We start from the raw sequence: 26,188 nt of genomic DNA, 5'->3' as shown, positions 1-26,188 counted from the left end.
CCCCTCCCAATCTTGCTCACTTTTCCCAGTGAGAAAAAAAAAGAATCCAAAAAAAAATCTTAAATGATGCTCGATTCGCGATAATAATTTTTTATTTTTATCTTGAGAAAACATTGAATGAAAAGAAATTTTCTGTTTAAAAAAAAATGGTATGCGAATCACGATCATCATTTTTCTAAAATTTCCAAAAAAAAAAAATTTTACAATTTTTCACAACCAAAAATTTCACCATTTTTTTCTGCAGCTGAATGGACACCAGATGATCATCATGTTGATGATCCGCATGATGATCATGATGATGATGACCATCGTCGAAAAACATCGAAAAGAAAAAAAAAATTCGCACCAATGTCGTATTCAAGCAACAAAAAAAAAAATGACGATGATGATCATCATCATGATTATTGAATCACCAAATCTAATCTAGTTACCTGAATGAATGAATAACGAAAATTCAAAAATAGAAAAAAAAACAAAATTTTTGACATAAATCCGGAAGTGATTATTGAATTAACAAATGAAAAATGAAAAATACCTTTTCTTCTTCAGTTCATTTTGATCGATTTGATTATGATGGTTGTCATATTTGACCGGTTTTTGGTTCGGGCCGGTTATTATTGTCGTTGTTGTTGTTGTTCGAACAACAATCATAACGAGCAATTTTCATTCGAATCAATTTTTTTCATCATCATCATCATCATCAACATCGATACTTCAAATAATCGATTGTTTTTTTTTCTTCTTTATTATCATTCACAGAACAATCGATTTTTTTCAATAGTCGTCCGTCTCCTTCTTATTCTTCTTCATTGATGATTTGAATTGATTGGACACATCTTATAGTTTATTTATACAAAAAAAAAGAAAAATCGATCGAATCTATAGCCAATCAATCGATTGATTATTTTTTTTTGATGACAAAACCGGCATCTATTTCGACTTGACCAACTTAACAATCGTCAAAGAAAAAAAACCAACATAGTTGAAAGGTGCGATAAGTCGAAATAGCCGAAATCAATAAAACCCGAAAAGATGGATAATTTTTTTTCCGATTTTATTAAACATTTTTGCTGTTGTTGATGATGATGATGATGATGAAAATAACAATAACTCATTACAATATATGTTTATCAGACAGATCGATTAACCAATCAATAGATGATGATGATTGAATCGAATTGGATACAATCGATCAATAATTTTCCAATATCAAACAAGCAACAATCCAATTCAAATGATCAGGAAAAAAGCATCTAATCAGTAGTTAATCTTTTGCTTTTTTGAAAAAAACGAAATTATTAAAAAAAAAATTTCAATCGATTTTCCATCGATCATGGATAAATATTTTGATAATTTTGCCATTCGATTTGCCATTTGCAAATTTTCCATTGTTATTTTGGCATTCAATTTTTGAATGAATCAAAAAAAAAAAAACAAATTAAACAGCAGCAGAAGAAATTTCATTTTTTTCTATTAATGGACAGAAATTATCAACAACAAAAAAAAAAATCTGTTGGATTGAATTCGGATTGCGGAAATTATTTTTTAGAAGAAAAAAAAAGTTCATCATCGCTGCTGTTGTCTGTCAAGCAAATTTTTTCTTTCATTTTCATATTTTTTTCGGGCGAAATGAAGATGCTCCTTCGATATTGTGCCAATCATATTTTTTTCGGTTCTTTTTTCATTCATGGTACATCAGTCAGTCAGCCAGCCAGGATCTGCTTATTATTGAGATACACACGCAAACACACAAACAAACACACGGAACTTTTCAACTAGACAACAACAACAACAACAGTAAAGAAAAGAAATATCTGTATTTCGGTATGCGGTTTTTTTTTGTTATTTTATTTCATTTTCGTTATTGTTGTGGTTTTCTCTTGTTGTTGGTAAAAATTTTTTTTTGTAATTTGTTGTTGCTGTTATCCAGAAACTTACTTTTTTTTAACCGGGGAAAAATCAAAACCCGAAAAACGATGCTCACAAAGGGTTGACGATAAACAAAAACAGAAACCGAAACAGAAAAAAAGTTACATAATTTTTTCAAAATTGGAAATTGGCTACCGGTGGTGTCCAATTTTTAGTTTTCGTTTCAAAAATTTATCAATTTTTGAATCCGAAATTAATCCATAATACAAAATATCAACGAAGCAAACATTTGTTCAAAAACAATCCAGATGATGATGATTATCATGTTGAATTTCTTCGAAAAAAAAATTTAAAATTGAAAAATCTTTCAAAATTCAAAATGCTGATCTGGATGATGAACATTATCCACATATGATGGTTGTCAGTTTTTTTTGATGAATTGAAATTGAAATGGTCGGTCGATCTGTTTTGGTTGGTTGGTTGGTTGACTGGCCAGTCGATCATTCAGTCGGTAATATGGCTAAACGGGAATTGCTTTGGTCAGAAAATAAGTAAATATGTTTGATGTTTGTAAACGATATGCAATTTTTTTTAATAACGAAAACGACAATGATGATGATGATGATGAAACCATTTTGTTTTTGGAAACATCATTTTTTTTTGTTTTGAACAAATATTTAACCATGCGTATATATACCGATCCTATCCAAAATACACAAAAGAAATTAATTTTTTTTTTTTTTGGTTTTTCTTCATAACCAAGGGAATTTTTTTTGTTCACTTGACTCGGTAAAGATATTTCCGTATTTTCAATCATAATCATCATCAGTGAAAATGAAAATGAATCTGACTTTTGTTTTCGTCAACAGGTAAGGTTGACCTGAATTCAAGCAAATCAAAATTGATTAATTTGATTGAAAAAAAATTAATTGAAATTTTTGCACAAAAAGAGATGAATGAATGAATGGATGACAAAACGATAAACTTGACATTCAGAAATTCAATCTTAAATTCATTCATATCTTCAATTGAAAAAAGTCAATATTTGTGTCAATTTGTTTGAAATTCACACGCACAAAAACACGCACACACACACAAAGACACCGATGAACTTTTTATTGTGTCAATTGGATATTTTGATTAGGAAATTTTCTATTATTTCAATGGAAAATAAAAATTCACACGAAATTTATACGAACAACAAAAAAAAAAATTCATAAATACCATAACGGTGTTGAAAATTTGAAAAAAAAATTTCAATGGAAAGAAAAATTTCTTTGCCAAATAAAATAAATCATTTTTGATCAAACACACAGGATTCAGGTTAATCGTTTATTGAAATTATTATTATTCAAATAAAATTCAATAAATCATGCCACCTGCAATCGTTATTGAAATTTTGAAGAATTTTTTCGGCTTTTTTGTGTTTTGTTTTTTCACTTGATTAATCAAGTGGTTGTTTTTACGTTTGTTTGTTTAAATCAATTTTCAATCACAACCCTTTTTTTGGTTGTTTACTTAATTTGTTATAATTTGTTGTTTCTAATAAGAAAAACCGGATTTTTTTGAAACATCCTTGTTGTTGTTGTTGTTGAAATAACAATTGATTCAACAACAACAAATTATATTTATTGATGGACAAAAAAAAGTAGTGCACAATCATGCGTATACGATTTTCTTCAAAACCATGATTCATAGTTTAGTTAGGTTAGGTTAGGTTGATGACTATGACTATGATTCATAGTTGAGTGAGGTTAGGTTGATGACTATGATTCATAGTTGAGTGAGGTTAGGTTGATGACTATGACTATGATTCATAGTTGAGTGAGGTTAGGTTAGGTTGATGATGACTATGATTTACTTATATAGATCATCATGGTCTATTAATTTTTTTGATTATTTTATGATGATGATGGCCGGAATATTTTACGGGAAATATTTTCTATCAAAAAAAAAAAACAAAATATTTTCTTTTCTTTCCGATATTTATCTTATCTATGAAGATCTAAATATACATATATTGAATAACAGATATCATTATTGAAATATTTTTTTTGTTATTAAAGTTATCATCATCATAATAACAACAATAAACATTGACATATAGCCAAAAGTGAATATTTTACTTTTACTTTTTTTCATTGTAAATTGATACTTTACTTCACTTGTTGTTGTTGTTGTTGTTATTGTCAATATGGAACAACAACAACGAAAAAATCTTTATATTTTTTTCAAAGATGATGATGATGATCGATGATTGTAATAATGAAAAAAAAATGTTTATGATGATGATGATGATGGTAAGGTGATATCGATTTCAAACCAGGAACCAACATTATTCAAAAAAATGCCAAAAAGATTATTTGATGGAATTAAAATGAAAAAATTCATCGAAAAACAAGTGTAAATTATCATTTTTGACAAAAAAATCAAAAATTGAAGAAATTTTTGTTTTCTTTTCCGGTTCGGTTCGTTTCGAACGTTTGAACGTTCGAACGTTCGAATTTGTTTTTCCTGTTCATAAATGATGTTATAGATTTTTTTTCTCCCCCGTTTCAAATACAAATCATCAACATTATCGTGAACGATGATGATAAGTTTTTGGAAAGTAAAATCCATAAATAAACAACAATGATCAATCAAATAATAAAAATAAAATAAAATAAATAAAAATTCGATTGATTTCCAGTTGAAAAACAACAACGAAGAAGACAAGACAATTTTCCTATCCGGTATTTCTTTCTTTGCTCGGCAGATATTGTTTTCGGTGGAGCCAAAGAGCTCGAACAGACGGACAGCCGGAAAATTTTTTCGTTTTCGGTTTTTTTTAATGACCGGTAAACATGAAATGGTAACCATCATCATCTCGATGATCACAAGGGATGTTTATTTCGTTTTGAATTGAATACAATCATCATAATCATTTGTAAAATGAAAAAAAATATTTTTATCCATAAATATCGTCATTCATCGTCGTTTGTTGTCGAGAAATTTTCCGTAAACAAAAAACAAATTTTTCAATTTTTTTTTAATATGGAAATCATCAGCATTTTAGCTACCGTTTTCGGTTGAAAACAAAACCAGATTGTTTCAAAAGAAAATGATTTGCCGGGGGATAATAAATAAAGAAAATTGCCAGAAAAAAAATTTAAGAAGAAATTTCTCTGGGAATCAATTTCAGCAACAAAAAAAAACAATTTCCCCATATAGATCATGAATTTTGGCCGAAAACAAAAATTCATCAAATTCGCCGCCATTATTATCATCATCGTCGTGGTAATCATCATCATCAATAATCATATTCGATGAATGATAATAAAGTATTTTTCGAAGTAGAAAAAAAAATCCAATCATAAAATGTGTCGGATTGTGATCGATGATGTTCAGTCGGACATCATCATCATGGCACATTTAAACACAGCAATCATCATCTGTCTACTAAGAAAATCAAGAAAGAAAAAAAACTGAAACATTCCTGATCCAAAGAAAAAAATTCCACATTTCAACAACCAAAACAACAACAACAACAATAACAATGTGAATATGACAGGTGATGAACGAATGTAATAATCGAGCGCGAAATAAATACTATCGATAGTGAGTTGAGTTGAGTGAGTGGAAACAGTTCATCAAAAAATTATCCATCTTCAAAAGGATGATATGATTTGTTTGTTCGATGTTTCGCTTTGCTGATGATGATGGTTTTTTTGGAAGAGAAAATTTTCCACGAAGAAAAAGAAGAAAATCTACATTGTGTAAATATGAAAATCATAGATTAGCCTAAAATAATAATAATTTCATATTTTTTAGATGGAAAAAAAATATTTCACCAAGTGATTCGATGGAAATGGAAAAAATGTATTTTCAGTTTATTTGAACAACAACAATGGATGTTTCTTTTCTTTTCGGTATTTTAGCATCATCATCATCATCATTATTTATTATTTTGGCACTCAACTCGATCATCATCATCCGACACGATGTTTTATTTTCGATGTCAATTTTTTGCTGTTGCTGTTGTTGTTGTTTGAAGATGTTGTTCATAATGGTAATGTTTTTTCGTGCCATAATGGATTTTGATAATTTCATTTCATTCATAAAACCATATTGGTTGGAATATTTCTTTCTGCTTCTTTTTTTTCGAAGAAAAAAGGGGGAGAGAAAGAAAGATATATATGAAATTATCATGTGAAAATTATTATTATTTTTACTTTTTTCTTCGCACAATATGATGATTTCTGGGTGTATCGTCATCATCATGGATGCATCATTAACCGATGGATATAAATCTATTAACCAAAACGCAAAACAAAAAAAATTTTAAAATTTTACAACTCCATTATGAAGATTTTTTCCGAAAAAAAACCGACTGGTTTCGCAAAAAACCGACCAAAATCGGTTAATCACATTAAAAAGAAAGGAAATCATTCGATTAATGTAATGAACGAATCAACAATCGATTGATCGATTCGAATAATCGATTCGATTGTTTCATTTTTTTCGATGATCAAACGAACAAACCAATTTCGTTGATGAAATTTTGAAAATCGAAATTATTATTTGTTCTAAAAATAAAAAGCGAACCGGATGATTCAAACAAATTATTCATCATAATCATCATGTTTTTTGTATTTACGTTTGAAATTTGATCTTGATTCGGTCATGTCCGTTTTCATTCAATTTGAAAAAAAGCGAAAATCTTCAAGTTTCCGATGGAGCAAAACAAACAAGAAATTTTCTTCTTTTTATTTATTCAAGATGTTTAATTTTCAACAACTTTTGGGTAATAAAAAAATCGATTATAATTTTTCCAACAAAAAATTTATTGTTATTATCCTTTTTTTTTCTAAACAGGTAACAAACAAACAACGGACTGTTAATTGGATTTATTATTGTTGTTTATAATAATCAAAATCGATGATATAATTTCCTGGATTTTATTTGTTTATTTTGGGGGGGGGAAACCAAAGAAATTTTTCGGGAAAAAAACTCATTGTTTATGGTAAAATATTATGAATGTTTTTTGTTCTTCTGACAACAACCATACAAGGCATCATCATCATCACTAATCCCGGAGAAGAAAATGGTAAACAAAAGAAACAACAACAACAGCCAAACGAAACCAAATCTAATTTATGGAAAATACATTTGAAATGACCAAAGATTTTTGCTGACCAGTCAAAAACAAAAAAACAAAACAAAATTTGATATTCAAAACACACTAATCAAGATGAATGAGAATGAATGAATGAATTGAATGATGATGATGATGAAAAATGACTGGCTAAACACATTGATACATCGTTTTTGTTTCCCCCCATCTCCTTTCATCATTTATCCATCCAACAACCGATAATGTTCACAACGTGAATAAATTTTCAAAAGAAAATCATAATCAAGTCGAAACTAATAATGGAAAATTATTGCTAAAATTGGATATTTTTTTTCCAATTTCCATTTTCCACTTTTCGACTGATTAATTCACACGATAATAGAGTGAGTATTCTTTCCCCTCCATATTGTACATTATCGTCTTGGTCGTCGAAATGAATGAATGGAAAAATGAATTGAATTTTGGAAATCAAAACCGATGTTTTTTTCTCAAAATTGATTTTGATCGATTGTTGTTGTTGTTGTGATTGGTGGTGGTGGTGTATTGATTGGTTGATTATCGATTGATTATTCCTATATCGATTTTCCTCTCTCTCTCTCTCATTCTTTTATCTTTCTTTCGTCAATCATTCACTATGTGGTGGATCTTAATTGGCGATGAAAAATGATGATAAAAAAAAAGAAAATTGACCGAAACTTTCTTTTTGAAATTAGAAACGACGACGAAAATAACGTGCCCGGTTAAATAAAATAAAGTTATTTTTGGTTGGGTGATGAATTCAAAGAGTGAACAAACAAACAAACAAACAAACTGTTGGATTCATTTTTCATCAGATAATTTCCAAATCAGTTTTCCTTTTCAAGATACTGAATGGTTAATTAACAATTCAATCAAAATGTTGTTGTTTGGCTCGTTCGATGTTGTTTAATCTTGTTATTTGAAAAGACAACGATGTACACACACATACATATCGATTATGAAATTCTTCTTTATTTTAACCAAAGCGTGACTATAGGATTTTTGTTTTGTTTTTTCCCCCAGAAAAACCAGTGTGTTTACAAACAAAACTGATCCAATATTCGGTTGGTTTTTTTTCTTAGGGGATAATGTTGCCCAAATAAAACCCAGACAACAGAAATAACAGAAAAAAATAAATTTTTTATTGAAAACAAAGCATAAAAACATATTTAAAAAATGTTAATTAAGAATAAATAAATAAATTTAAGAAATGATGATTGAAGAAGAAAAAAAACCGTTGAGGATATGATAATTGGGGATATTTATATTTATATATCAAAAATTGTAATTTCATATAAATATATGAAGTGATCAGAGGGGAGAGAAAAAAAAATTATTGATTTTCACTGCAAGAATGATTGAGAAAGAGAGAGGTAAATTGATGCGGGGGCGATGATGATGATGTATATAATTGATAATCGTCTATTGTGAATGAGGATAAATCTTGCAACTAGAAATAATGATGAGGATAATAATAATAATAATGATGATGACGATGATGATGATGATGATGATGACGGTGAGGATTATTATTGGAAATGAAACAAAAAAAACTAAGAAAAAAAATTGGTCGAATGATAAGATTGATCATAATGATAATGTTAATGATGATGATGATGATTTGTTTTTTTTTTGGCCAATGATATTATCCAATGATCTTTATAAAATCAAGGGGATTTTTGTTTGTTTGTTTGGTTGAATATATTTTTTATCTTTCACCAGGAGAGATTCATCAATTTTTTTCATTTTGTTTTTGATTTGACAATTTATGATCTATTACTGTAACGAATACGTCTTACTGATTTTGATGATGATGATGATGATGGTTTATAAACAATTTTACTTCTTGGTGATTCTTCATAATCATCTGTTGATTCTGGTGATATATGTGAAACAGCATCATCACCATTTGATGAAGCAGCAGCATATGAATCACCATAACTATCACCATATCCATCACCATGATATGGTTCAGGATAAACATCTTCATATGTTTGATGAACATATGTTGGACTTTTTTCCACAACTTCAACATGATCTTTTTTCTGAATTCTATTCATCATTAGATGAAAATTTGAATTTGAAAAAAAATTAATAAATTTGAAATCAATCAATCAATCATTGATTAAAATTTACCTCAATGGAATTGGGATCGGCAACGGCAATGGTAATGGAATGATTTTTGTTTCTAAATTAATTAATTTTTGAATTTAAAACAAAAAAAAAATGATTAATCAAATGATAAATAAGGAAGAATATTATTATTATCATTAATTTTAACTTACTTTTATTCAACAATGTACAAAGAAACAATAATTTTTGTAACCATTTTTTACGTGCACTAACAGCTGTCATTTGATCTTGGATCAAAATCATTTGTAAGGCAACAATAGCCAAAAATGTCAATGAAATTTTATTACGGAAAAGCATTTTTGTATTTTCGTTTGTCTGTTTATTTGATCTACAAAATCGATTTGATCAAAAAATAAAATTGATTAATGAAAAAATATTCAAAGAAACAAAAACAAAATCAACTCACATTTAAAAATTTGATTTTTAAAAATTTCCAACTGAAATTTGGATGATGTAAAATTTTTGTAAATTTGTAATTTGTTTCATTTGAAAAACACTGATCATTTATATAGTCCGAAATGATTTGATCCATTCTGTTTTTGGAACTTGTATTCTCTCCAAAAAAATCTTGCCATCGATGATCATCATCATCTAATGAAGATCATGGATGATAAAAATCAATACTTTTCTTTACTTCAATTAATCACTTTGCATAGTTGTCGGTCACACACACACAGTTAGTTTGTTTATCCGTATCAGTGACATTCTCGGTGAAATATATTCAATGGAAAAATAAAAATAAAAGTTAATAAAAGTCAAGAGAAAATCAAGTTATCTTTATGGCAATAAACGAAAACAAAAATGTAAAATTTTCTTTGGGGTCAAACAAACGAAAAAAAAGGAAGAAAACAAAATACATCTTTGACCACCGTGTTTTACTTACCTGTCTAAGTGTGCGTATATGTCATTGATTATGATCACGGATGCTTAACCTTATAAATCTTCATTCAATCATTTTTTACTTTCAATTAGTTTTTGACTTTGATTTCATTTATCATCTCTTTTCGCACAAAAATCTACTTTTGGTTGTTATTTCGTTCATCAATTAGTTTCTTTCGTTTTTCTTCATTTTGAATCAAGATCAATTCGGAAGTTTAACATATATGAATATTATCAATAGTGAACGGTCATTTGATGATGATTAAGATAAAATTTATTGATTTTTTTTTCTTCTTCTTACACTTTATCATCAACAACAACGACAACAACATTAAAATGTGACAAAATATCTATGCTTCTGGATCAAGTATTTGTTTCTTGCGGGAAACTTTCGTTTTTTTTCCACTTTGAAATCAATTTGAATATTGTAACAAACAAACAAATTTTGTATTCGGATTAAAATGAAGATGATCATCAGCATCATCTTCATCATTATCATATTCAGATAAGTTCAGTGATAAAAAACATTTTAACAAACAGTTTTTGTTTACAGAAAATGATTTTTGAAGAATAAACAAATCATACAGGTTGTTTTTGCCATTCGAACTTTCGAACATTCGAAATGTTTCGAATATTCGACACGAGCGGCGCTCATGTAATTTTGTCAATTTTGTTTTTTTCGTTAGAAATTTTTTTTCTGATTTTGGGAAAAACTTGAACAACGAAAAAAACGAATCTCATTCCAAAATTAATTACATTATGATCATCAAACAAAAATGTCAGATATAATTAGGTCATCAATTTGAACAATTCTGTTCAGTTGAAGAAAACAGAAATAACATAAGATTTGTTGTTGTTGTTGCTGTTGCGAATGTTGTTGTTGATAAACTTGTTGTCAAACAAACAACAACAACAATAATGTATCATATTCTCGTTTGATTTGAATCACGAGATGTTGTATCATCTTCATCATCATGGCCATAAGACCCGGTAGTTTTCAAGTTTTTTTTTATTCAACTGAAATAAACAACAACAACAACAAAAAGATTGATTGCATGATGATAATAATAATCATTATTTCTTTCTTTCTTACCTTTTCTTCAACCAAAAGAATTTTATTTTTATTGCAGTATAATTTTAACATCTGAAAGTCGGTAATGATGATGATGACCAAACTGAAAGAGAAAGGAAAAAGTGAAAAAAAATCAACTTAATCAAATCAAAGAAAGTACTAAAAAAAAATTTCAAATTCAAATTGAATATAAGCATCTTGAAACATCTTGAAAATTGATCACCATTCAGGATTGTTTGTTTGTTTGGTTGTTTATATTACAAACAAACAACTAATGTTTTTTTTGTGAGTACCTTGTTCATGAATGACGGAACCAAAAAAAAAAAAAAAAAATATAACGGAACAACAACAACAATAAACCCTTAGATTTCTTTTCATACAAATCAATCTTAATTTTTTTCTTCTTTTTTCTTGTTTTGAATTTCACAAATGCGGTTTGAAATTATTTTTAGACTTTTTTTGTTGTTGTTGTTGTTGTTAAAATGAAATTATTCAAATCAATCACACAATTGTTAAAAATTTCGTTTTTGAAAAGTTTTAAATCAATCAATAAAGGCGTTCAAGGCTTGAATAGGAAAAGAGAGAGACAGATGTAAAGAAATTGAAAGATGCACAAGATTTTTAAAATGCGGAAATTAATCACGATCGGAAGGAAAGGAAAACCACAATTTTGTGTGATTTTTGTTGTTGTTGTTTCGGCCATAAAAAAGTGGTAATTTTTCTTGCAAATTTAATTGTTTTTTGCTTGAAAATTAATTTCATTTGAAAATATTGGAAAAACTCGCAAAAACAACAAATTCGAATGTTTCGAATGAATAATGTTAAAACAATCGATATTTTCGATAATATCGATTGTTTTTATCAAACATTCGATGATGGCCAAATAATCATCTGGATTATCATCTTTATTTTATTTTATTATTATTTGGATCAATGATAATTTATTATGAAATTTTAAAATGATGGCGATGATGAATATCAATAGATTCGACAAATTTTATATCCATAGAAAGAAAAAGAGATTTCTCAAGAATCTCTATTCATTTTTGACAATTTTTGTTTAGGTTAAGTTAAAAAGAAAAGAACAATATTATTTAGGAAGATGATCGAAGTTAAAAAAAAAAATGGATAAAAAGTTTGGTTGGTTTGTTCAAAAAAATCGGAGAAGAAAGGGTTAAGCATGTAATGCTAAACGAAATATATCATGTTCAACAAAAAATGTATCGGCCATTGGTTTCAATACAAATGTTTGATTGAATGTATGTGGTGGATCATCATCAGTTTTCAGTTGTCCCAATACGGTAACCAAAACACCACCATCAAATGTTGGTTGTGAATCAATCACAGTAATTAAATGTTGAATTTTTTGAAATGTTAAACTTTGAAATTTTTCCAATATTTTTGCACGTCCCATCAGTTGGCTACCTTCGAATGTCATTAACGAGTTTGTTTCCTATTTGTTTTTTTTCGGGGAAAAAAATCGAAATTAAAATTTTTCATGGTTGTTGATCAGAGATCTTACCGAATAAAAATTGGCAACATTTAAACGTTGATTATTATCATCCATAATAGCATAATATTGTTGAACAAATGTTTTACCAATTTGTTCATAATTTGGATTCAAAGCCATTTGAATAATGATTATGATAAAATATAAATCTTGAGCCAATTGAAAAACACACAGAATGTTTCGAAAATCAAATTTCTTCTTTACACAAATATCGCTGGCTAGTGAATATTTATCGCAATGTTGTTGTTCGCTGATGAAATATATGTGGTACACCGTAAATTCGTTGCGTTCTTCTTTCTTTTTTCTTGGCTAAAAATGATGAAACCGACAACAACAACAACAACAACATTCACATTGGCAACATGTTTTCGAAGAAAAAAAAAATAATTTTCACTCTTTGGAAGCAAAAAAATAGAACAGTAAAAATACTGCTGCTGCTGCTGCTTCTGCACTTGTTGTGTTGAATGAAATCAACACCATCTTTTGGACAAAAATGTTAAGCATTTTTTCTTAACCAAAAAAAAACACCCTTCATATTTTTTTTTGATTCATAAATGTCCGTTGCTGTTTTTTTTTCGTTATAACGACGAAAAAAAAAGCCGCAAAAACGTTAACAATTTTTTTTGGTCACAATGTTTGCATATATATCCTGGTACAAGATTATATTTGCTGAATAATTTAATGCTACTACTACAAAACGTATAATCTGGAATACTATATCATAGTTATACTACTACTTGATTACGATGGGAAAAACTTGAAATTAATTGTGACTATTGTGACTAAAACGTTTTTTCTAATGTTTCACACACCCACCACAGCCATAAAAGTTATGCATAATATAAAGTATAATGGCTATAGATGTCACCACTTGTATTTGGCCAAATCGCTCACATCATACACACATCACATATATAATGTGTTTTTTTGTACATAAAACGAAAAGAAAAGACTAACTAACTTTGTGTCGTTGTGTTTATTGTGTCATCCCCTTGTTGTTCTTTTTTTTCTTTTCTTTTTATTATTATTTTTTGGTAAATTTGGAATTGAGAAAGTAAATTAATAATTGAAAAAAAACTAAAACCCAAATACTCAATTACGACGTCGACGACAACGATAATTTCATCTGGAGAAAATCATTGTCCGAAGTTTTTTTGATTCGGTTTTGTTTACGAATTTGATGTGAACTTGCTGATGATGACTAAGTAAATCAATGTTTTGATTTTCGGTTTTTTTTTCGTCATTCATCATTCTGTTTTGAAAAACAAACATTTTTTCATCGTTGTTTTTAATTTAAAAAAATCATCATTTTATGAACAGAATTTTGTTTTTTTCGTTTTAAAATTACATTCGAAAAACGCGTAGGTTTATTTGAAAATAAAATGTAAGTAAAACTTTTTTTGCTCGAAATTAATTTCCAACTTTTAAATTTAATTTTTGAAAAAAAAATTTTGCTCGAAATTAAAAAAAAACTATTTTTCTTTGCATTCGATTTTCTGGGTAATTCTGATGTTAAAATAGTCAAAATCATCATCATTGTGATGATGATGAAAGAGAGCAAAAAAAGAATGAAAGAGTCATTTTCAATTGTGTACCTAAATTATAATTTGTTTTAATTGATTTTTTTTTAATTTCGTCTACACTTTTAATCTAATCTATTTTTATCATATTTTTTCTTTTAAAATTACAATATAGATTATTGATCGATTTAGAAAATAAAAGACTGTGTGTGTGTTTCATTTTAGAACAGAAAACTCGGCATTTCAAGTTTTTCTTCAATTATTATATCAAATTTATTCATCATCATCAAACAATTATGCAAAAAGAAGGAAAAAAACAATTATTAAATATTGATCCAAAGAATGAAATATCATTCAAAGGACCATATGATCATGTTGTTACTGAATATTTTACATTAACAAATCCAACCGATTCGATTATTGCATTCAAAGTTAAAACAACTGCACCGAAAAAATATTGTGTACGACCAAATAATGGTATTATTTCATCAAATAGAACGGTACAAGTTGCTGTTATGTTACAACCAGGTGATTTAACACAAGAAAAACATAAACATAAATTTATGATACAATCAGTGATCGTACCGAATAATATTGATGTTAATCAAATTCAATTTACTGTTGATGAATTGGTAAGTTTGTTTTTGTTTTTCATTTTTGGGATTTTCAATTTAATTTTACCTTTTTTTTTAAAAAAAAATATCGATAGTTTAAACAAGCATCACCCGATGAAATAATGGATTCAAAATTTAAATGCGTATTTTTGGATTTAACAACACCATCAACAGTATCATCAACAACAACAACAACAACAACGGCGAATATTGGTGGTGGCGGTAAAAATGTTTCAGCACAAAATTTTGATCATGATAATATTTCCGATATTGTTGGTAGTAGTGGTGATGATTTAGTTAATGGTGTTAGTAATTCCAATTATCCTACTGGTAATGATTCTTGTACATCATCTTGTTCAGAACATAATGATAATAATAATCATCATCATCTTCATCAAAATAATGGTGATTTTGTTTCGACTGGATCAACAACTTTAGAATATCAACATTTTGTTGATGATCATATGATGATTGGTCGTAATAATAAAAAATTAGAATCAACCGTTATTCCTTCATCAATTAACAAACAACAACAAAATAATAAAAATAGTGAAAATGTAGCTGCAACATCGATATTATCAACAATGGAAAATGTTTCATCGATTCCTTCAAATAATAGTAGCAAGGTTAGTTTTTCATTTGTTTTGTTATGTAAATTGATAATTTTCTATTTTTATCAAATAAAAAAAAATTAGGATGCTGAAACAAAATTAAAATTAGCCGAAGAAGAAATTCGTGCATTAAGAGATAAATTACAACAAGTACAACAATATGCCAGTAAATTTTCCAGCCATTCAACAACAACGTCGTCATCATTATCATCAAAAAATGGTAACAAATCGAATGAATCATTATTGGATAATAATCAATTATTGATAAAAATATCGGTAATTGTTGTAATCGTTTCGTTTATTATTGGAACTATTATTGGTAAAATGTTTTAAATTTGGAAATTTATTTAAAGAAAATCAAAGTATGCGCATCAATCAATCAATCAAAAATATTAATGACAAATTTGGTTTTTAAAATGAAAACTGGATAAATGATTGGCTGAACCTCTCTATTTGAACAAGTACAATTTTTTCTTGACCCTAAAAACACACAAACAAACAAAACAAAACATCTTTACACACACAGATCACCTTCGTTATTCTTCCCCCTCCTCCTTATTATACATAAGATATATTCATCAGATAAAATACACAAAATTAACATTACCTACAAAACAAACAAATAGTTAATTTGTTTTTTTTTCTCTTTCCAAAATCAGAACAACAACAGAATTTTATGATGAAAATATTTAAAAAAAAAGTACACCATACACACACATTAAACACAAAAAGACAAAAACAGAATTCAGTAAGAAGAAAATGATAAAAAATTGAAATTATTTGTGTGATGATTATAAAATAAAAATTGATGATGATAATTATATATGAAAAAATGATAATGTTTTTTTTTCAAAAAAATTGAATTTTAGTGATGGGCGACTAATATCGATTTTTTTGTTCGATTAGATTCGATTTAAATATCGATTGTTCGATAATGAAATTGTTTGTTTGGTCATTTCCTTTGTTTTTTTTTGATATTTAAATCGAACCGTTTACCAATTTGTTATTCGAATGTTGATCAAGTAAGAAACAAAAAAATGAATTCAATTTTAATGATAATAATTTTATTATTTGATAAAATTTATTATCAATTAGCTGCTGTTAGTAATGATCGTGATAATGGTGTTTGGTTATATTTTGATTCATGTCGTTTATTTCGTCCATCAAATTATTTGAAAACATATACACCAATACAATATGCAATGATTGATCCTGAAAAAGAATTAATTCAATTTAAATTATTAAAAATTGGTAGCGTATTGATACAATTTACATTATACGAAGCAATCGAACGTAATGGACCACCATTTCAATTAAATTTACGTTATGCAACTGTAATACAAACCAAAGCTAAACTAAATTTTGATGATCCAGAACGATCATTATCAAATAAATGGCCCGGTTTATATGAAGCAAAACTTGAAAAGATTGTAAGCCAAAAATTTATTGTATCCGATCAAAAACCATATTGGAATTTGGAATTTCATTTTGAAAAAAATGAATTTGATCAAACAACAACAACAACAACAAATTATTATGATGATAATAAAAATGGAAAATTTATTAGTAATGAAAATGTATATGATCTATGTGAATGGCAATTAGATCGACATTATTGGATGCTAAATTATTTACATACAAATTGTACACCAGTTCGTTTCCATTCACCAATCCTATTGATTACACATTATAAATCATATTTTTATATATTTTTTCAAGAACAAATTGTTATCATACCAAAACGTATATTACATCCAGTGGATAATATTTATGGTCAACATTTAGTACGTTATACGAAAAAATCAATCACCAGATTTTTAATCTGTCCATATCAATCATTTTGGACAAATTCAATACGTTATCATAATCGTCGTCCATATCTTTATCCAATTTATATAATTAGTTTTTTAGTTGGTTTGTTTTTGTTGATAAAATTATATACATGGATAGCGAATTGTATATGGTATTTAAAATATCGACAAAAAGTTGATGATCATAGATTTGGATCGGATGATAATGGTGTTGGTGGTGGTGGTGGTCATGGAGGTGGACATGGTCATCGTAGTCATGAACCTGATTATGATGATGATCCAATTTTAGCGGCATTACCACCCGATCATATAGCAATATTTCATGATCGTTTTGAAGATAAATTACCACGTGCAATACCGATTATGCATCAAAGACCAAAATTTAATCTTTTATTACCACCAAAACCATCAACGGATGGTAAAAGTGAATTTGATAATTATTAAAAAAAAAATTTTAAAATTTTAAAAATTTTAAAAATTTAAAAAAAAAATTTAAAATTTTAAAAAAAAAATTTAAAATTTTAAAAAATTAATAAACTATGAGTAATGAACAAACAAAATTTGACTCATCAGATTTTCAAAAAGCGAAAAACCAAACAAAACAAAAAAAAATTCACACGTCGTATTTTCATTTTGTTTTTTGTTTTTTTGTTTTTGTTTCGATAACCAAAATTATGAATCAATCATCATTATCGATTGGTAATCAAACACCAATTAGTTGGGATACTGATTGGGATTGTAGTAGTTCATCGGAATCATCATTTTCCTGTTCATTGACAATGGAAAACAATTCATTTGTAAACAAAATGAATTGGTATCATCGAAATTTCCAAAAACAAACAACATATGAATCATTTGAAATGAAATATACGAAAAAATTTCGTATTGAATGTACGGAAATTACATCAAATTTACGTGATTATCGTCGACGATTATTGGAATCATTAGCTGATGATAATGATGATGATGAATCTTTCGAATTATTATGCAAATATTTAAATCTTTTATATGGATTTATATGGTGTTTTGATGATCCAAAATCCAAATTAAGTTATGAATCAACTTCGAAATTATCCGATGAATTTAAATTTTATTGGAGTGATTCAATACAACAACCACCGAAATTTCGTACGGAAAAAGATACAATGTTTGAATTGATATCGATTATTTATCATTTTGCATTGAATTTGATGATGAAAACGGCTACCACGACAACAACGTCGTCGACGTTAAAAAATTATAAAAAATTTATGAATCAATTTGATCATCAAGATCAAAAACGTTTACATTTAGCATCAATATTATTTCGTATTATTGGTGATCAATTTCTTCATTTATCATCACCATTAACAGTTGTAACCAAATGTCAAACCGATTTAGATTCAAATATATTACATGTTTATCAATATCAATGTTTGGCTGAAGAACGTGAAATTGAATTATTTAAATGGATTCGTTCACAAATTATCAATCGCAATGGTAATGGACTAGCGTGGAAATGGCCAAAAATCTATGAACTATCACAAGAAACTGAATTATTATTTCATCAGGCAAATTTATATTTACAAATGAGTTATCAAAAAATACCTGATTTGTTATTAATATGGCGTATTTATTTACAAGCAAAACGTAATCTTTATCGTACAATACGTATAATACATTTTGATTTATTGAATGGTATGGCGAATTCGAAGAATCAACAACGAATTCATTATTGGTTTGATGAAACTAAACGTTTATTCGATGCATATAATCAATTATCATCAACGATGTCTGGTGATGGTAATTGCTTCAATGATTATCATTATCGTCATTTAGATCGAATGGAAATATTTGATTGGATTGAACAGCAAATATTACCGGAATATAGATCTTCATCTTTGAGTTATCAACCATATCAATATGATGATGAAAAACGACCAATTCGTATTGATTTGGATATTATTCAACCGCAATTGGAAGTGGATAAAATTTCTTCAAAATTATTTCATCGTGATCGTTTATGGACAAGAAAAGTTTATGATGCATTTGGTCAACATTCGGATGATCGTGGCCATCGTAATCGTTTAAAATTTATCGAACATTTATTATCATCATGGAAAAAACCAATAACATCATTACGAATACGATCACAGCCAATTTCTTCGAATCGTCAATTTGCGAAATCTAGTTCGAAAAAACATAAATCAGAATTGGATGAACCATCATCGCCGTCGTCGTCATCGGCTTCAACGACTACGACAGCACAAATGGAAAGGAATTTTTATCTTTTAAATTTTGATCATATTGATATTTGGAAACAACAACAACAACAATATATTGATAATCGATTTAAACCAAAAATATCATGGCCATTAGAAAATGAAAGTTATGCGACAGCAGGGAGATCAACATTGACAGCGACTACAAGTGCGACTGCAAGTAATTCAAACAGTTCGGGTTATGAATCGGCTCTTAGTGGACGATCATCAACAATATCATCAACAACGGGAAATTCTGATAACGATAATAATCCACTTCGAACATTGATCGATACCCGACGGCAATCATTATTGTCAAGAAAAACGAATGATAACAGTCAATTAATCGATATATCGATAGTGATGAATGATTCAAATCATTCGAATGTTTTGAATGATTCGAATTCGAATCATTTCCATTCGAACAACAACAACGATTTTCAGCTATTACCGAATCGTTTATTTCCAATTTCGATTGATTCATTTATCATTGATCGTGATAATGATAATGGTTTTGATGATGATAATGGTAATGGTAATGATCAATCAATAAAAAATGAAAATGATCATCGAATAAAACCATCGATACCGTTAATGAAACCGAAACTTAAACCAAAACCACGAATAATCTAAATTGAATGAAATGTTTTGCTACATATTTTTTTCGAAAGAATTTATTATTATTTTTTGTTCTGTCAAATTTTTCATTTTTGTTTTTTTTTTTGTTGTTGTTGTTAAATTTTTTTTTCTCTTTGATAAATTTTTTCGTTAAAATCAAATAAAAATCCTAAGTATTTCAGCTTACGACCATATCACGTTGAGAACACCGGTTCTCGTCTGATCACCGAAGTTAAGCAACGTCGAGCCGAGTCAGTACTTGGGAGGGTGACCACTTGGGAACACTCGGTGTCGTAAGCTTTTCTTTATTATTTTTTTCAATTTTTTTTTTTTTGTGAAAATTCATTCGACAATTCAATGACATTTACCATTTTTCTGACCCTAATCCAATGACATATGACATTATTTTTAAAAAACCAATCATGCTTTTAAAATGAGCAAACAAAAATGTTATTATTATTTTTTTTTAGGCAAAAATCGAGAAAATTCCACGTATCCAAATCAAATCAAGATTAAATTGAAAAAAAACCTGCCTATTAATTCTTTGAAACAACGACAACAACAAAAAATCTCTATGTTTTTTTTTATCACCAAAAAAAAAAAATTTTGACAATTATAAATGATGGCGCCCCCACCCTGATGATGGAGCCCTTAAAACATTCGAATGTTGTGTGTGGTTATGGTTTTATACACATGTCGTTCTCTGATTGGTCGATCGATTTTAACCAATCAGAAACTTACATGTGTCCAACCACATTGAATTGCTAGCGGCAAAGAAATTAGTGTGAAAAAAAAATGAAAAGAAGAATGGTGAATGAACGAACGAACAAACAAACAAAAAACGCTGTTTTTTTGATAGTTTTTTTCCATTTAAAAATACCGGGTTTACAAAAATTTTTTTTTCAATCATCATCATCATCGTTGTCGTCGTTTTGTTGAATTTGAACAAGTTCTAAAAAGCGAAAAGTTTTTTTTTGTTTCCCTTTCATTTATAATTGAAAAATTCTTCGAACACAATTTTCATTTACAAATTTTTTTTCTTTCTCCATTCTTTTCTTTGATCTCGTTTACACTAAAGTCATTTTTTTCTCATTTTTTTGTTTGATTGTTTTATTTGATTGAAAATTATTCATTTTCCCGAAATGGTTTGTTTGATTCTTTATCATTTTTTGATTGAAAAGAATGGTGTCCAACTAATCATTTTTTTTTCTGTTTTTTTCCCATTGAAAATCGTTTAGAAAAAGATGACGAATACAAAATTGTTTGTTTTGTTTTCGTTATTGACATTCTTTAGTGAATTTATTTATGCAAAAATCTATTTTCGTGAAGATTTTATTGAACCAGATTGGCAAAAACGTTGGGTACAATCGAAACATCCGAATAAAGAATTTGGTGATTTTAAATGGACTGCTGGTAAATTTTATGGTGATGTTGAAAAAGATAAAGGTATACAAACATCACAGGATGCACGTTTCTATGCACTTTCTTCCAAATTCGACAATGAAGCATTTTCCAATGAAGGCAAAGATCTTATTATACAATATTCAGTAAAACATGAACAAAATATTGATTGTGGTGGTGGTTATATAAAATTATTTGATTGTGGTCTTGATCAAACTGATTTACATGGTGAATCACCTTATCGTATTATGTTTGGTCCGGATATTTGTGGTCCAGGAACAAAAAAAGTTCATGTAATATTTAATTATGATGGTAAAAATCATTTGATTAATAAAGAAATTCGTTGTAAAGATGATGTACATACACATCTTTATCGTTTGGTTGTTAAACCGGATAATACATATAAAGTTATGATCGATGGTGAAGTTGTTGAAAAAGGTGAATTAGAAAGTGATTGGAATTTTTTGCCACCAAAAACAATTAAAGATCCTGATGCAAAAAAACCTGATGATTGGGATGATCGTCCAAAAATTGATGATCCAGAAGATAAAAAACCCGAAGATTGGGATAAACCAGAATTTATTCCAGATCCAGAAGCAACTAAACCAGAAGATTGGGATGATGAAATGGATGGTGAATGGGAACCACCACAGATTAATAATCCCGAATATAAAGGTGAATGGAAACCAAAACAAATCGATAATCCTAATTATAAAGGACCATGGGTTCATCCAGAAATTTCAAACCCCGAATACAAAGCTGATCCACAATTGTATTTGCAAAAAGAAATCTGTGCTGCCGGTTTTGATTTATGGCAAGTTAAAGCAGGTACTATTTTCGATAATGTACTTATTACTGATTCGGAAACTGAAGCCGATGAAATTGCTGAAGATTTATTGAAAAATAGAATTCCAGCTGAAAAGAAAATGAAAGAAGAACAAGATGCTGAAGAAGAAGCTAAACGTAAAGTAGAAGATGAAGCTAAAAAAGCCGATGAAGTGGATAAAGAATTGGATAAAGATGAAGATGCTGATTTGGATGATGAAGAAAAAACTGATGAAAAACATGATGAATTGTAAATTTTCATATAATTTTTTTCTCTCTCTCCCATTTGTAATGTAATCCAACCAAAAAAACATAAAAATAAATTACAAAAACGCACTTCGAAGATTATTTTAGTTTTATTTCGTCTCAGTATCTTTTTTTTCCAGTCAATCTGCAATTATCATCTCTCTACTTCCTTCTCTCAAAATGGCTTAATACTAAATCTTCCGGTACTAAAAATTTTTACACTGTGTATTTTCTGGGTTTTTGTTTGTTTTCTTTTGCTGATGATATGATTGTATAAAAAACAGCAGAATTTTCTGATTCTTTTTGTCTATTTGTATATGAAAATTTTGAATGAATAAATTTTTTTTTCTTTTTTTCTTTTTCTTTTTCTTTTTTTCTCGAAATTTCTTTGTTTTTTGTTTTTTCAAATTTGAAATGACACGTCAAACATGCATGTGTTTGATTGGAATGTAGAAGTGGTCACAACATATTTCTATGCTTCTACTTTGGAATAAATTTCAGGGAAAAGTAACATTGTTGATGAACGGATGACATGTGAGTTTTTTTCGTTTCCTCTTTGTTTTTTGTGTGTTCTCCGCGTGTTTGTTTTCTTTTTTTTTACGAATCAAGAAATTTCAAACCATTTTTGATTAAAATCATTCGGAATTTTTTTTCATCGTGTAAATAATATAAAATGGTAAGTTCGAATGATTGCTGTGATGATTTTGTATTGTATTTAAAGATTTTTTTCCCATTAATATAACACTAAAGCCAACCAAATATCTTGTTCAAATTGGCCGCGTGGCATTGATCAATTTTGGTCAAGATGCCGGAAAACTGGTCACAATCGTTGATATTGTTGATCAAAATCGTGCACTGATCGATGGAACATCAACCGGTGTTCCAAGACAAGCTATACCATTTAAACGATTACGTTTGACTAAATTTCGTTTACGTATTCCATATGGTACCAGTTCGAAAAACATACAAAAAATTTGGAAAGAAAATGAAATTGAAAAAAAATTTGGTGAAACTAAATTGGCACTTCGTTTAAAACAACAACAATTGGTTTGTATTGATTGATTGAATTTTCAATGTCTAATCTGATTTTTTTTTTCTAATTTCAGAAATCCAACATGACTGATTTCGATCGATTCAAGTTGTACAAAACTAAACAACGTGTAAGTATTTTGTTTTTGATTTTTTTCTCCAAAAAAAAATCTAATTCAATTTCTATCATTTTCCAAAAAAAGTACAACCGAATTGTTGACAAAAAATTTGCATTGTTAAAATTCAAATCGAAAAAAGCTGAAAAAGCTGGAGCTGGTAAAGCCAAAGGAAAGAAATAAGCTTGGAGAGGAAATGAACACGGGAAAAAACAAAATTAATTTTTCAATGTTTTTTTTGATAAAAGATGCTAATAAATTATCTTTTGCAAATGAATTTTGATTTTTGTTTTTTTGAAAAAAAAAATTTAAAAATGAGCATTCGGAACGTCTTATACTGAAAGCGCTTTGCTTTGTATGTTTATTATTCTCAGCTGAAATTTTGAATTTTCAAAGGTTTTTGAAAAAAGATTTTCAAAGATTTCTCTCGGTCGATATTAACACCGAATTTGATGGAAAATATTGATAATAAATATGATGATTGTGATAAAAAATTGGCCGCATCGATTGCGATCAAATCATTTTTCGGTCCTATCATATTATCATTATTTTTTTCAATAATTTTATTCGATAATAATAATCAATTATATTTTCAATGGCAATATTTTTTTCCATTACTTTTGGCCATAATTTTTATTACATTTATATTATTATTTAGTCAATTTTATTCGAATCGATTCTATGTTGTGGTTAGTATAATTATGATTTGAGATAACTTTTTTCTAATGTTACCCTTGTTTACAGGTAATTCTCATAACATTAGGATTGAGTTCGGTATTTTCATTCGGTCTTCATTTAGCTGTTGTTGGTTATTTGTATGATAATCAATCATCATTATCACCAATCTACCATTCATTTGGTCTTTATCTAATGATATTAAGTTTTTTTCATTATGGTGAATTTCAATCAACATCATTAATCAATAATAATAATAATTCAATAACAATACAAGCATTTTTACTTGATAATAGTATTGAATATCATTTAGCCATAGCTATTTCATTAACGGAATTTTGTATTGAATCATGGTATTTTCCGAATCAGAAATTTATATTTCATCCATACCTTACATATACAGGATTGATTATCTGTATAGTTGGTGATAGTTTAAGAAAATTAGCCATGTATACTGCTGGTCATAATTTTAATCATATTATTCAAATTGATCATTATTCTGATCATCAATTAATTACCACTGGTATTTATTCAATATTTCGTCATCCATCTTATGTTGGTTGGTTTTATTGGTCGATCGGTACACAGGTTTGATTCGATTTTGTTTTCAATTTTTTTGTTCTGTTTAATGCTAACAGTTCTTTTTTCTATTTAAACACAGATACTATTACAGAATCCAATCAGCCTGGTTGGCTATGCAATCGTATCATGGCGTTTCTTCAAACAACGTATTCAATTCGAAGAGATAACATTGATCAATTTTTTCGGACCAAAATATCTAATCTATAAGAAAGAAGTTCCCACTGGTCTACCATGGATCGATGGTTATTGAATGAGCTTCTTGTTTTTTGTAAATTATATTTATTGAAGAAAATCGAAAACAATAATGATGATTGCCAAAAAACTTCTCCATTGCCATATATTGTGTTGATAATGTTTATTTAGCTTTTTGTTTTTGGTTTCTTCGTTCACTTTTTGTTTACAATAAATTCTGAAATAAATAATCTAAAAGTTTAAAATGTAAATTGATTGGTGATAAATCGGGAAAATCACTTTGCGAAAGATAAGTTTTTTCAACATTTACACCAGGCTTGGAGCAAAGAATTTGATAAAATATTTCAAATTCTTGACGAATATTTTGTGGTTTGTTTAGTTGAAAATCCGTTACACCAAGATGAAAATTTCGGCAACCATTTCGAATGAATGAATCGATAAATTCCGGTTGAGTAATCCAAAAATCTTTCACACCATTATGACCACCATCTAATAGATAAAGATTGTTGAATTTCAATTTGATTGATTGTTCGGTTGAAATCGAATGTATCGATCTTGCCATTTGATTGATAACAATTTGACCTTTACTAAAACCAATCAAACAAACTTCTATGGTATCGACGTTTAATTTGATTTGCTTTGCGACATTCATTAATAATTGTTGAAAATGATCAAAACAACAGCGATCATTATCATCAAATGATGGCGTTCCATAAGGTTTGGTGGAATTAACAAAATTCTTATATAATGAAAATGAATTGATTGTTTGTGATGGTTGAACAACCAGTACATCTTGTTCATCATTGAATCTTTGCGATAATTTTGTAGCAACATTTTCCAATGAATATTGTAAAAATTCCTGATTTTGCTTGATCATTTCATCGTGAAAATTTTGTATATCACCACCAAAATAACAAACAATTTGCCATATGAATTGATTGATTTTTCTTCTACCAGGAACATAGATAAGATTATTGAAACGGCCAGATTTTCCTTCAACATTCATCAGGTATTTTAATGAAGACATTTTGATTGATTGATGAATTTCAAAAATGAAATAAGAATTTTTTTTTTTTTTTTTGAATAACGTTCTTTATGAACGACAATGACAATA

At 28.1% G+C, this 26,188-nt stretch overlaps 6 protein-coding genes, 1 long non-coding RNA gene and 1 other non-coding gene across 9 annotated transcripts; 5 read left to right on the top strand and 3 right to left on the bottom strand.

The window, feature by feature from the left end:
* Nucleotides 1–4,714: 4,714 nt before the first annotated feature.
* LOC142645761 (uncharacterized) lies at nucleotides 4,715–7,258 on the top strand. The gene is made up of 3 exons (XR_012846817.1): nucleotides 4,715–5,624; nucleotides 5,680–6,652; nucleotides 6,724–7,258. It is a non-coding gene; the product is annotated as an uncharacterized LOC142645761 (long non-coding RNA).
* An 862-nt stretch (nucleotides 7,259–8,120) lies between these two features.
* On the bottom strand, nucleotides 8,121–10,273 carry LOC113791196 (uncharacterized). The gene is made up of 5 exons (XM_075822863.1): nucleotides 10,017–10,273; nucleotides 9,540–9,839; nucleotides 9,286–9,461; nucleotides 9,137–9,188; nucleotides 8,121–9,052 (listed from the first exon to the last, which is right to left on the bottom strand). The coding sequence occupies exons 3-5, from the start codon at nucleotides 9,428–9,430 to the stop codon at nucleotides 8,767–8,769; spliced, it is 483 nt and encodes a 160-aa protein (XP_075678978.1). The 5' UTR covers nucleotides 9,431–9,461; nucleotides 9,540–9,839; nucleotides 10,017–10,273; the 3' UTR covers nucleotides 8,121–8,766.
* A 1,703-nt stretch (nucleotides 10,274–11,976) lies between these two features.
* Nucleotides 11,977–13,001, bottom strand: LOC113791131 (putative nuclear transport factor 2). Its single transcript, XM_027340863.2, has 2 exons — nucleotides 12,607–13,001; nucleotides 11,977–12,537 (listed from the first exon to the last, which is right to left on the bottom strand). Exons 1-2 carry the CDS (start codon nucleotides 12,712–12,714, stop codon nucleotides 12,259–12,261), a joined length of 387 nt encoding a protein of 128 aa, XP_027196664.1. The 5' UTR covers nucleotides 12,715–13,001; the 3' UTR covers nucleotides 11,977–12,258.
* Nucleotides 13,002–13,546: 545 nt separating this feature from the next.
* LOC113791179 (uncharacterized) lies at nucleotides 13,547–16,006 on the top strand. Its single transcript, XM_027340918.2, has 4 exons — nucleotides 13,547–13,978; nucleotides 14,290–14,746; nucleotides 14,824–15,354; nucleotides 15,424–16,006. The coding sequence occupies exons 2-4, from the start codon at nucleotides 14,411–14,413 to the stop codon at nucleotides 15,670–15,672; spliced, it is 1,116 nt and encodes a 371-aa protein (XP_027196719.2). The 5' UTR covers nucleotides 13,547–13,978; nucleotides 14,290–14,410; the 3' UTR covers nucleotides 15,673–16,006.
* A 4,183-nt stretch (nucleotides 16,007–20,189) lies between these two features.
* LOC113791199 (5S ribosomal RNA) lies at nucleotides 20,190–20,308 on the top strand. The gene has a single exon (XR_003474784.1). It is a non-coding gene; the product is annotated as a 5S ribosomal RNA (ribosomal RNA).
* Nucleotides 20,309–21,010: 702 nt separating this feature from the next.
* On the top strand, nucleotides 21,011–22,577 carry Calr (calreticulin). Its single transcript, XM_027340925.2, has 2 exons — nucleotides 21,011–21,153; nucleotides 21,247–22,577. The coding sequence occupies exons 1-2, from the start codon at nucleotides 21,151–21,153 to the stop codon at nucleotides 22,486–22,488; spliced, it is 1,245 nt and encodes a 414-aa protein (XP_027196726.2). The 5' UTR covers nucleotides 21,011–21,150; the 3' UTR covers nucleotides 22,489–22,577.
* A 417-nt stretch (nucleotides 22,578–22,994) lies between these two features.
* LOC113791187 (uncharacterized) lies at nucleotides 22,995–25,325 on the top strand. 2 transcript variants are annotated; one of them, XM_027340926.2, is made up of 6 exons: nucleotides 22,995–23,156; nucleotides 23,231–23,527; nucleotides 23,587–23,640; nucleotides 23,713–23,785; nucleotides 24,389–24,888; nucleotides 24,962–25,325. In XM_027340926.2, exons 1-6 carry the CDS (start codon nucleotides 23,154–23,156, stop codon nucleotides 25,130–25,132), a joined length of 1,098 nt encoding a protein of 365 aa, XP_027196727.2. In that variant the 5' UTR covers nucleotides 22,995–23,153; the 3' UTR covers nucleotides 25,133–25,325. The 2 variants fall into 2 exon arrangements, with proteins under 2 accessions (XP_027196727.2, XP_075678976.1); XM_075822861.1 differs by lacking the exons at nucleotides 22,995–23,156; nucleotides 23,231–23,527; nucleotides 23,587–23,640; nucleotides 23,713–23,785 and adding an exon at nucleotides 23,993–24,314 and having other exon boundaries at nucleotides 24,370–24,888.
* LOC113791189 (mitochondrial protein C2orf69 homolog) lies at nucleotides 25,219–26,162 on the bottom strand. The gene has a single exon (XM_027340928.2). It carries the CDS (start codon nucleotides 26,099–26,101, stop codon nucleotides 25,280–25,282), a length of 822 nt encoding a protein of 273 aa, XP_027196729.2. The 5' UTR covers nucleotides 26,102–26,162; the 3' UTR covers nucleotides 25,219–25,279.
* Between the last annotated feature and the right edge of the window lie 26 nt (nucleotides 26,163–26,188).

The sequence above is a fragment of the Dermatophagoides pteronyssinus genome, unplaced genomic scaffold (genome assembly GCF_027571235.1).
Source record: "Dermatophagoides pteronyssinus isolate colony J.1.1.1.1 unplaced genomic scaffold, Derpt_VIB-CSIC_2022.12 sq0021, whole genome shotgun sequence".
Lineage (NCBI taxonomy): Eukaryota > Metazoa > Arthropoda > Arachnida > Sarcoptiformes > Pyroglyphidae > Dermatophagoides > Dermatophagoides pteronyssinus.
The sequence above is the reverse complement of the archived record's forward strand: the minus strand, read 5'-3'. Positions and strand labels throughout refer to the sequence as shown.